This window comes from Euprymna scolopes, chromosome 39 (genome assembly GCF_053919585.1).
Source record: "Euprymna scolopes isolate OS-2025 chromosome 39, ASM5391958v1, whole genome shotgun sequence".
Classification (NCBI taxonomy): domain Eukaryota; kingdom Metazoa; phylum Mollusca; class Cephalopoda; order Sepiida; family Sepiolidae; genus Euprymna; species Euprymna scolopes.
The window spans coordinates 38,421,504-38,434,629 of NC_136520.1; the positions used below are offsets into that span (position 1 = coordinate 38,421,504).

The 13,126-nt window shown below is 37.3% G+C and overlaps 1 protein-coding gene across 2 annotated transcripts in view; it reads left to right on the plus strand.

The window, feature by feature from the left end:
• The window catches only part of LOC145263762 (polypeptide N-acetylgalactosaminyltransferase 5-like), a 231,481-nt gene that overhangs the window by 156,879 nt on the left and 61,476 nt on the right, over positions 1–13,126 (plus strand). For both annotated transcript variants that reach the window (XM_080120794.1, XM_080120793.1), the window contains one exon: positions 12,145–12,298. In XM_080120794.1, coding sequence (XP_079976920.1) covers positions 12,145–12,298 — 154 coding nt within the window. The remainder of the gene's footprint in view (positions 1–12,144; positions 12,299–13,126) is intronic.

Consider the following 13,126-nt stretch of genomic DNA (forward strand, 5'->3'; position numbering starts at 1 on the left):
TGCACACCTGTGGAACTGTCTTCCATTTGCCTGCTTTCCGGCTGACTACAATCTGGTCGTCTTCAAGTCCAACGTAAACAAGTTCTTGTTGCAATATTTTGAGGTAATTGGGGTATGATCCCACACAGTCGGAAGATTCTATTTATAAACGATGCTGCTAAGAACTGGCGAATCAAATTAACTACGTTCTGCTACCAACCAATCAGGAACCAGAATTGCTTCATAAATATTAAACCTTTTCTGGAGCAATTTCACATGTTCTTTCCCGGGTTTCGACACGGTAAGAATATTTTGTTCTGTGGAACTGTCTACTACAAACAAGTCACCTCCCAGGACTTGTGTGTAACAACGAACCATCTGAAACTCCTGTAATGAAGTTATTACTAAGCTACGAGGGATGTTCTAAAAAGTGATGCCACTTATTTTTTTTATGTATATATGACCTGAAAGTTCCTTTCACCTCTTTCTTGCAGATATTGACGGTGTGAGACTCTAAGAAATCAACACCTGTTTTTGGCGCGCGTCAGAAGCAGAAATGTGTCATTAAATTCTTCCATGCAGAAAAAAAAAATTGAACCGATTAACATTCATCGGCGCCCGTTGAATGTTTACAAAGCCGATGCATTTGCCTTGAGTGCAGTTTGGGTGATGGTTTCGTCGATTACAGAGTGGCGTTAGAGATGTGAGTGACAAAGCGCACTCCAGACTTTTATGATCAAGGCACTAAAGAGGCTGGCAAAAAGTGCATTTTTGTATTTATGAGAAAAATATCGGCATTTAAAAAATCGTTTCTTATTTGAATTATATTATTGAAATTAGAAATCCAAATGACGATGCTTTTTTTTTTTTTAATTTTTTCTTCAAAATAAAATATTTATTAATCCTAAAGAATATACGAGCTTTCAACTTTTAAAAATGTCTTCATCAGATTCTGAATTTTCTTTTGTAAACTATCTTTCCGTCGGAGATATACAATACCTCGTGGATAGTAGTCCGGTCGGGGGGATGTTATTCACGGTTGTTTTTGTCTTTTTGTTTTTGTTTTGTTTTGTTTTTGTTAGTTATATTTTCCAGTTTCGAAACGAAACGAAATTCGTATTTAATTTTAACTCTTTTTACTTTAACTTCTTTTTTTTTAATCTTAAATTCAAATTTATTCCAATTGGTTTACAATATATATATATATATATATATATATATATATATATATATATATATATATATATATATATATATATATATATAAACCGACACTATTTTTGCACCAACCTAATAAAAGTACATACGAAGCGAATCTACAATTTGGTATGGAAGTTTTAGAGACGTTTGGAGCTAGCAACTGAAACAGAGTTAGTCTTGAACTGGCATGGTTTATTCAGTTTATAGGATGCCGATGTTTACTATCCGCTCTGCTAAATGGTATGAGCATGTTATACTTGAAACACTCACATAGAAATAAAACACACGCAGACGCACAGACACACGTACAGAGAGAGAGAGAGAGAGAGAGAGAGAGAGAGAGAGGGGGGGGAGAGAGAGAGAGACGCACACACATATATAGCCTACGGAGTAGCTTTGTGACTGGGTTCGAATCTCCCGACCAGCAGTAATTATCCTTTCTTACACTGATGATTGCGTAACCATGGAACACTAATATATTTAGGGAATTAAGAAAAAGCGGCCATCTTTAGCGAAAACGCGTGAATCCGAATTGCTATCGTTAAATGCTCTGTGCGACTGTGAACTGCTAACTCCCGCCAAACTGCAGTTTATAGGCATTTAATTTTCTTCTACTCATGTGTCAGTAGCCAGAGAGCTGGAAGAAAAACACTCGTCTACAAAGCCAAATTTGTCTTTGTGACTGAGTTCGAATTTTCAGATGAGCTGTAATTATCACTTCCTACACTGATAATTGCGTAGTATGAGGAAATGTTTAAAATACAGTATCGTTCGAAAAGTAAAGCGTTCTATTTTTTATTGCAAGAACCCGTGACCCATTGGATAAAGTATTTGGTATGGCGTGCTTCTGGAGGTTGAAGGTTCAATTCTCAGTGTGGACGACACTCAAAATACAATTGCAAATTATTTAGGACTTACTTAGGAATCTCCTGACTATCAGTAATTATGGTTTCCTACACTTATCATTTCATAACTATTAAACGTCTGGAGATATAAAAAAAGGTGGAACAATAATTTTGTAAAGAAAACAACACTACAGTTTTATTTTAAAACTTTTATTGAGAAAATCAATTCCGGTAACTTTATTATGTAGTAAAGCTGGCATCTATTCAATGTAGCCGCATTCAACCCCAATCACTATTTCCATACGGGTCCGGAACTGGGAGCATGCCGTTTCCACAAGCGCCGACGGGAGCTCGGCAAATACTTGGCGGATGGCGGTGATCAGGCTGGCTTTGGTGTTGTGGGAGGTCATATTTCTAATGTTCTCGACATGACCAAACGAAAGAGTCCAGCGAGTTCAGATCGGGAGAGGAGGGGGCCAGGGAGAGAAGCGTACAAAGTCGTAGCACTCCTTCTGAAGCAAAGCCTGGGTCTTTTTGAACTTGTGGGCCAGTGCCGAGTCCTGCTGCCACACCCAGGGTCTGCCAGCGGCCACCTGATTCCACTAGGGGATCATCACAGTCTTAAGCACATTCAGATGCACTTTGGTGTTTGGCTTTCAAGCCGACTTCGAAGATGTGAGGTGGCACCCTGTACAGTTGTAAAATCGCTTTACGAAATTAAAGTTAAGCCCTATTTAGGAATTTAAGAAAAGGCGGTCAACTTTAGCGAAAACGCATTATTCCAACTTTCTGTCATTGAATAATTTGTCTGATTGTCAACTGTCAACGTCCGCCGAAATAGTATTAATAAGTTCTTAATTTCCTTCCACTCATGTATTTTTGCTGAATAAAAAAAACTAAAAAAAAACGTTAGCCTACAAAACTAAATGTGTTTTTCTTCTTCCTTTTTTTTTTACTTGGTTCGAATCTCACGACCAGTAGTAATTTATTACTGCCTACACTGATGATTACATAATATCTGGAACTCGTCTTAAATGTTTAAAATACGAGGGTCGTTCAAAAAGTAAAGCCTTCTATTTCTTAAACTAAAAACGTTGAAGATCTACAAAGACGGTGGGGGGGGTGATACAATTAAAACGCACGACCTTTTGTGTTCCAGAATTTATTTTTCTACATAGGCACCAGTATTCCAATACACTTTTGCCAGGAATTTAATAACGAGTCTCTGCTTCTGACACACGTTCATTACAGGTGTTGCTTACATAGAGTCTCACACCGTCAATACCTGCAACAGAGAGATGAAACTTTCAGCTTATGGATGCATAAGTGCAGTCATCATAACAATGCAATTCCCCCCCTTTAATCCATTTTGACGGAATAAAAATAGGAGGCATTACATTTGGAACACCTTTCGTATAACGTTTTCTTTTTTTAATACTTGTTCCAGAAGCGACAGGAAATAAATCATGATCAATTTCATTTTAATGTATCACAGTATTCAGTGAGTAAGGGAAAAGTCTCCGTTCTAAAAGTCTTCTTAACCGGAATAAATATTTTCCAAAATACACTGATGCGAAATAAAATATATTCGTGCCAGTAACACAGTTGAAGGAAGAAACGAAAAGTAGACTAGTCCGAATCAAGCATCGATATGTTAGAATCACACCAAGGGTTCCTTGAATTTTTTGCAATCTGTCTGATTTGATATGCCTGATGGATATAAATTGACAGAGTTCGCCGATTGCTTTTCTGATAACTGCTAGCGTTGCCACCCGCATCAATGTGTGGACCATATCTAGGTATCCACTAGATGTTCTGTAAAAAGTTAAATATCGAATACAGAAGCAAATCCTGGGAAAATATACCGGAGAGAACAGTTGGAAATAAACCATACATAAACAAGATTATGCAATTCCTACCGCTACATACCTGAAAACAGAGCTATTAAACCCAACATAGTGATTTGGGATAAGAAGGAGAAAGAAGCAACCTTAGTAGAAGTTAGTGTCTCCAATGATGCTTGGTTAGACAGAGATGAGAGGGGAAAGTTAACGGACTACCAAGGTATTATGTACGACATGAAAAGAAACTGGAATCTTAGGAAGATCGCCACCATTCCAGTAATTATAGGAGCAACCAGACTCATGAAAAAAAAATTTCAAAAACTATCTAGTAATTATATATAGGGTACTAACTTGCTTTTAAACAAGTTACCAGAAGTTTCTAATTTATAAGTTCAACCCCTCCCAACGCGCACATACTATCATTCAGACGAATTGGAAGATTTTGTCTTTCCTTTTATTTCTTTACAGTCTTATTGAAAAGATAAAAAAAATATGTATTTCTGTTCTAAATAAATAAATCAGTTGCGCCCATTTTCACTGACGCCGTATTTCATACCACCTCTTAAGTTCACTGCGTTCTTTCAGCTTTAAATAATATGACACGCTTCAACATAGTACGTGGGCACAGATTGTTTTCCTAATAAACGGTCATTTTTCAATCTGTTTGCTTATATGCAACCCAAGACCGTTTAATTTTCATATGATCGGCGATAATTTGTGTTAGTTTGCGCGACCGCTGAAGATAAAATCAACTAGACGCCGCCATTTTTTTTTTTTTGTACAGTGTTAAAATTACTAAAATGTTAATATTTATATCTTTTTATGAATAAACGTGAAATTTTAACTGTTATATGTTTATAAAAGTTAAGTCGATCAAATACATTTGCAAGCACGTGAATAAAGGCAGCGATATGGCAGTTTTGGGCTTGCAAATACAAGGAAATGATATAAATGAAGCCACACATATCAATAGAATCACACAGCATCAAGTTGAAAGATACATGAGCAACAATGAAGCTGTATGGCGAATTTTTTCCCCCATACATGGACGAAGTCCGGCTATTGTTCACTTAGCAGTACATTTAGAAAATGGACAACGCGTTTACTTTATAGCTTCAAATGTACAACAAATAGCTTTGGATCCACCGGCTATAACATGAACGGCTTTTTTTTTCACATTATGTTAAATTGACACATTTGCGAAAACACTGCTCTATTCGCAAGTGCTTATGTATTACACATGGAATACAAGTAGAAACTCATTTGAACGATGCAAATGAGAACTGTTCTGAGTGGGTGTATATATTATATACATATATACACGTGTATGTAACGAGTGCCTTATTGAATGTGCGTCTGTTCTTAAAACATGTATTTACGTGTGATCGCCGAGTTCTCAAAATGTAACAAAACAACTTATCTTGTGTATGTTCACGTATAACGACAAATAAGGGACGGAATGAACATCTTTGTCTCTTGACATACAAAAGGAAGACATACCTTCAACAAAAGGGACGAATACCATTCTATGGGATTACAACATTTGATCAATTAGGATACACACTTGGTCCATCTTTGATATTTTGATATTAATGGACAGAAAGCTTCAACGAAAATTCTACCACAAACAACAAAACTCTGGTTTATTTCGGTAACCTTTATTCCAGCATGTTGTTCCCATCTTGGAAAGATTGGACACTGATACAGTCCTGTCTACATCTTAATTATCGATCTTGCACTTGTTGGATTCCATCCTGTCTGTTGATTGTCTCTCTCGACCGTCCGTTACAGACTGCATACTAACTAACTTTCTAAGGTGTCTCTAAGCTCGTTACATCATGTATCTATGTAACCAAAAATCCTTGCCTGGTCTTTTGTCACATATCTTTGTTTATTAAAATCAAAGATTCCAATTCCATATCATTAAACATCCTTCTAAACATTTTATTGTTTTACACATTTCTGACTTAATTATTACTACATTAAATTCTGACTTAATTATTACTACATTACATTCCAGACCTATTTAAAAACATTCTTCCGTTATGAAAACACTTTATTTTCATAACATTGTCACCAGTCCAAATGCCGGTCACTTACCTCTCTACCCGGGACATTTGACGTTGCCCGCGCCATAATATAATAGAACATGTCTAAGGATGAACCGCCCCCTTAATTAAACACTTCATCAAATCTCCACACTAACGTAATGTACTTGCAATAACCCTTATCCCTGAGTGGCTTCCGGGCCTTGATAAGTGGTGATCACTGTGTAAAAAAAAGGACAACATGGCATGTTCAAAGAAACCACAATTTATTATTTAAAATGTTGATGCTTCTACATTATTAAAGCGAAATCCGGAAGTAAAAAAAAAAAATAAAATTTTATTAAAAAAGAAAACCAATGGTATCTACTTTTTTTTTTATGTCATTTTCAACTGAAAGCAATGATATCGACCTTAATTGTAATATTGAAATTAGTTAAATATTACATCATTATTAAATAAAACAAGAATTTTAAAGCTTCATCGAAAAAAAGAACGCTACGCCATATTTGTTTGGGACTCGTGACGTAAAAAAAGGGAAGTTACTCAGTTTGGAATTGACCTAAGATTTTCAGTTATTAGAAAATAATATACCTCTCCTGTTACGATACGAACTATTCGGTTTATTTATTTATTTATTTATTTTAGCAAACCTTTAAATTTTCGCAAATTTCATTCCAAAATTATTTTCATTAATAATTAATTTTACGAACGTTATATCGTCTCTCTCGTGATCGTTCTCTTTCTATTTTTTTTTTTTATATGATCCTTTTTGTCTCCACCGGTGACGTCACTTCGCATGCACTTCGTATCCGTGCTATGTTTCATATGTTCATTGTTGCGACACGGCAATTAAGTAGATATAATTGGTTTTAATGGAATTTCGATATTCAGATTTTCGAGTTTCATTCTGATAACGAAGAAGCACCAAAATGTTTCGAAGTACTTCAAGTAGTGAACTTTGCAAAGCGACAGTGAACAGGCAAGGCTGGTCAGTTCATCATGTATAAGTAATGAAAAGAGTTCACAGAAACGTAAGACCCAAGTGTAGTATCTGTTCTAATTCTACACATAAGTTAACTTGTCCTCAGTCAATGTAGTTCCCATAGGGGACACTAACTTCTACTAAGGCTGCTCATCTCTTCTTCTTGTCCCACATATTATATTATATATATTAAGGTAATTTTTATTTTTTACCGACTACCAGATTGCCCCTTTTTGGGGGAGCTGGTTTTCCGCCACATTAAAAACGACCTTGTGTCACATATTGCTGTCGAGGAGAAGCAATTAAATATCAATAGTTGCTTTTCGCGTTTCATCGAAGCCAATCGACATTGTTTGTTGTAAACGCCCGGCATGGATAATATGTGTGATAGTGCACTGTTATTTGAACGTGTGGTATAAAAAAAAATGAGTGGTCTAAGCAATAACAGGTCCTGCCACACAGAAATAGAGCCACCTAACGTTCAGCTATAAGTGAGCCACCTAACGTCCAGCTGTAAGATTCTGCTGGTGGACGACTACTACGTGTATAGAACGCAACATGATGAAGTGTGTAAATATCTCTGCGGGACGATCTGTAAAAAGTTGAATATGGAATGCAGAAGCAAGTCATGGGAATATGTTCACCAGCAAGAAACAGTTGGAAATAAGTCATACACCATCCACTATGCAATTCCTACAGCTACGTACGTACCTAGAAATGAAGCTATTAAACCTGACATAGTGATATCGGACAAGAAGAAGAAAGTAGCAACCTTAGTAGAAGTTAGTGTCCCCAATGATGCTGAGTTAAACAAAGGGAAGAGATAACGTCTCATGTATGACATGAAAAGAAACTTGAATTTTAGGAAGATCTCTATCATTTCAATAATTATAGGAGCAACTGAATTCATGAAAACAAATTTTAGAAAACTACCTAGCAAATATACCCGGTGAACCAAGTGCAAGGGAAATTCAAACAAATGCACTTGAAGGGATGGTCAGAATCTTAAAAAAAGATCTCTGAGTTAGAATATCTGAGTTAACGGGTGAATGTGTTGGCATCCGGTGGGATGCTCCATCTCCAGTTTGAAGAAACTGATAAGAAATTTTTAAAAAATTTTATCAATAAACACTATTCTCGTGACCAGATCACAGATAAAATCAGCCTGAGCCTGACTTTACTGCATACATCAACAAAACCATTTAAAAAAATAAAACCAAACGAATATAAAAGGCCGTGGGGCTTAGAAGAAAGATTTGAGCTTAATGGTCTGCAGATTCACTTTAACGGGCAACTTTGGGGATCTGACGGCATTCTGCGAATGTTGGTCACTCTTATTTCAGGTAACAGAATGTACCTGATGGATATAAATATTACACATACCTCAAAATTCCAAAAATGTACAGCATAATCACGTTGACACACTGGTTCTCGTTAGATCACCGAAGTATGTTGAGCCTGGTTAGTATTAGATGGGTGACCATTTTGGGAATTCCGAGCGCTGTATGTAGGAGGACGTCGACAACTCCCTGCAAGAGTTGAAAAAAAAAACTAACGTCGTCATCTCCCCTAACACAAATTAAATATTTGGAAGAAATAATCTTAGTAGACGACTCTTCTACATTCCGTGAGTCACTCTCTCTTTCTCTCTCTCTCTCTCTCTCTCTCTCTCTCTCTCTATATATATATATATATATATATATATATATATATATATATATATATATATATATGTACCTATTTACTATGCCTCCCCACGGGACAGAGTTAGACACCAAGGTCGTTTTTTAACGTGGAGAAAAGGTACAAAAATAAAAATTGTTTCAGTCGTGAAGGATTTCTCCTCCACCGAAAGAGAACAAGAAAATGAAGTGCAGCATCTGAAGAACAGATGGTATTTATTTGCTCCCCCACCGAGCAAATTAGGCACAAGGCCGATTTTTAAAGTGAGGAGTGAAGGGAAAATGGGGACCAACTCCCCGGGGAGTAGGGGAGCTGGATAGTGACAATTAGTATGAAGGGTTGCCCCTACATTGATCAAGGTCTTATATGTGGAGTTGCCCCCACATATGGTCTTTGCTTGCAGTATCTGCCGGAACAGATGGTATTTATTTGCTCCCCCACCGAGCAAATTAGGCACAAGGCCAATTTTTAATGTGAGGAGTGAAGGGAGGGGGAAGGGAAAAGGGGACCAGCTCCCGAGAGGTGGGAAATGGGAGCTGGTTAAAGATCAGGCATGTGAGGTTGCCCCCACATCTGGTCTTTGCTAGTCATAGCTAGTCATAGCTTGCAGTATCTGCCGGAACAGATGGTATTTATTTGCTCCCCCACCGAGCAAATTAGGCACAAGGCCAATTTTTAATGTGAGGAGTGAAAGGAAGGAGAAGGGAAAAAGGGGACCAGCTCCTGAGAGGTGGGAAATGGGAGCTGGTTAAAGGTCAGGTATGTGGGGTTGCCCCCACATCTGGTCTTTGCTTGCAGTATCTGCCGGAACAGATGGTATTTATTTGCTCCCCCACCGAGCAAATTAGGCACAAGGCCGATTTTTAATGTGAGGAGTGAAGGGGAAATGGGGACCAGCTCCCCGGGGAGTAGGGGAGCTGGATAGTGACAATTGGTATGAAGGGTTTCCCCTACATTGACCAAGGTCTTATATGTGAGGTTGCCCACACATATGGTCTTTGCTTGCAGTATCTGCCGGAACAGATGGTATTTATTTGCTCCCCCACTGAGCAAATTAGGCACAAGGCCGTTTTTAATGTGAGGTAAAAACCAGCTCCCCTAAAAGTAGGCAAAAAGGGGGCACTCTGGTTACCAAAAATAATAATTGTCCCAGTATAGAGGGTTTCCCCTCCATTGACTGGTACAAATTATCTTAAGTGCAGCATCTGCCGGAACAGATGGTATTTATTTGCTCCCCCACCGAGCAAATTAGGCACAAGGCCGATTTTTAAAGTGAGGAGTGAAGGGGAAATGGGGACCAACTCTCCGGGGAGTAGGGGAGCTGGATAGTGACAATTGGTATGAAGGGTTGCCCCTACATTGACCAAGGTCTTATATGTGGGGTTTCCCCCACATATGGTCTTTGCTTGCAGTATCTGCCGGAACAGATACTACACTTTGATCTTGTCCCGAAGGCCAAGTTCATTGTCTTGTTTTAGTTAAGAAAGAAATTGTAGTGGGACGAAAACAGCCGAAGATTTCGTATGCGAGAAAGAAAGTGTATAATTTGTTATTAGTTAAGAAAAAATTCATACATAAAAGATAATCAATGGGCATTTGTGGTGTGACCTCTGACCTTGGTAGAGGCCATATTGGATGGCGATAACTTCTTTGGGTATGGCCAAGAACCACGCCAACATTTAATATGAATTAGTGTATAAAAATTTATGTCTTAGCGAAGAAAGGAACTGAAAGAATATACATGGACCATGCATATAAAAATGGAAAATAAATGAACGATTAAATGAGGAAAAGGGGTCACCAGGTAGTAAGTGCTACCTAAAACATAAACAGAAATTTTGTAAAATGCAAAAAATTAATAAAATGAAATTTTATAACAAAGCATCTTCATATAAGAAACAAGAATATAAAAGTTACTTTCAGGTATGGACGTTTTTGGTGAAGAAAGATGGGTTAGTAGTATATGCGACTGGAGACCGCTTGCGAATTTCATAATCCCATGGCTTTTCCTCCTTTATTCGTGTTAATGTCGTTCCATAACAGAATATAACAAACCAAACAAAGGTAAATAAATATGTTCAGTAGAAAACAAGGTCTATGCTGAAGAAGGAATGGGACACAAAAGAATGGCGACTAGTAATGAAACATCATTGTGTAAATAGTCCCCACACAGAGAGGCTCATTTAGATGTATAGAAGATAATTCCAAAGGTATTTCAACGATTTTCCAAACACCCTGTATAGTAATTTTGGTTATCATCCTGAATTCCACCTAATTAAGAATATATATATATATATATATATATATATATATATATATATATATATATATATATATATATATATGGAGAGAAAAATCTTTACGATATACGTATCCGTCATGGAACGAAAATATCATATTCCAAAAATCACGCAAATGGACCAAGTAATTTTATTTTTATATAGAAAATTTTTTAATGATTTTTTTTTAACGATTCTAATAGTAAATTGAAACCATTACGAGGCTGATTTTGATCTCGGTAGTTCGAATTGAGTTGTTTCCACCTTATTTATTAAACATGGTGGATCATAACAACGTTTCGCTTCGTTAAAAAGTCTGATTCTTTTTTTTTTCTTTTTATAAAGGAGTCACTATAAAGGAAGCTACTCGAGGATAACGGTTAATGAGTGTACAGTAGTCAATGTGAAAATTTCTTAGTAATCATTAGTAGTGGAAATTTGGTAAACTGGATTACTTAAGGGGGTGGCTCATTAAGAACTTGTTTGCATTGGACTTGAAGACGACTATATTGTAATCAGTTGGAAACAAGAAAACGGGACAGAGTTCCACAAGCGTACAGTTCATGGAATCTACGTTTAAGCACAGATAAAAAATGGGGGAAATTATTGATAGTGGTTTCAGTTAGACGAGTGTTTTTCGTCAAAATCAGGCGATACGGGGACCATAGATTGAAGCTCAGACGAGCACTTGCCATGAAAATAACGATAAAGCAGAGACAGGTTCGCAACGTCTCTTCTGTGGGAAAGAGGTTGCAGGGAAGAGAAAAGGGAATTCCCCACTAGGTTACAAAGTCTATTTTGAACTATGTCAAGGCTGGATAAAGTGCTTCTAGCACCTTATCCTGCATTGTTTAATGGAGTACTGTTGTCCAGAAGTGGCAACAGTATTCCATCATTCTCTTAGTAAAAAAAAAAAAGGGAAAACTACTTCATCGATTTACCTGATTTTTAGAATATGACATTTTCGTACGTAAACCATAAAGATTTCTTTACATATTTTTTTTAATTACTTTGAATTCTGAATATGCGCCTAATTTTTATTTGTATCACCATTAAAGTGTAAAATATGTAAAACTATGGCTATGACAACAGCATATTCTTTTCATTATTTTAACTCTCGAGTATATATCCGACACAGTTAATCAACCGAGAACCACATCACTCTACATAAAGACATAAGATATCAATGGATATATACCTGAGAATCAAAACAAGGAAAAGAATATGCTGTTGGCATAGCCCTTGTAATAACATTTGATTTATTTATTTCTCTTTCTTTTGCAGGAAAAAACGGCAGTCCAGTGTACGTTGATATTGCTTCTTTGTCCCGCGAGCAAACGGAACGATACAACAAGGGTTGGCAGAATAATCGATTCAATGAATTCGTAAGCGATCAGATTCCTCTCAACAGGAAACTTGAAGACGTGCGTGATCCAGAGTAAGTGCAAGTATAATCATTGACGCCGCAGATGATAGGGGTATATTTAATTTATAAATATGCTAATGAGGGGATAATATAACGCCATTGCTGGTGGATATAGTTCTAATTTATATATACATATATGTGTGTGTGTGTGTGTGTGTGCGTGTGTGTGTGTGTGTGTGTGTGTGTGTGTGTGTGTGTGTGTGTGTGTGTGTGTGTGTGTGTGTGTGTGTGTGTGTGTGATAAAGGGGGGATATAAGAAAATTTCTAAGTAGTCCAGCCAGCATTCCCTGAGAGGGCGCTTTAGACAATTAGCAATAAAGTAACCTCGTTTCAAAGCGAGACCATAAAATCTGGGAAGGCTGATCTCCTAGGGCTATTCAGAACGATACCTTAACCGACAGAGGCAAGGTTACCGCTGCTATAGTGGTCCATGCTCCGCCGAATGGATATGCGTAGCTCTCTGCTATTTGGCTATTTGCATGTCTTTTCAACAACATGAAGATATTGCACTAAGTAGTGGGGAAATAAGTGATTGCATTCACCCGTTGCCGTCGCCACAATATCCAGTTTATTTTATACCTAATACAATGTAGTTGTTATGCTCGAACGGTGTTCGTTACAGTTCAGACTTCTCTCGGACCTCCACGTTGTCCGGAACCGAAAACAAACTAAAATAAATAAATCCGACTCGACTTCTTTCTTTTTTTTTTTTTTTTTTTAACTCAAGTCGTTTATTACCGTTTTTCTTTCTCCCTATCCCGAAACCAGCTTAAAAGTCCCTCGCTTCTGCTCCACTATACACCGGCCGTAGACAGCCATTTCTTATACGCCCATCTTTTT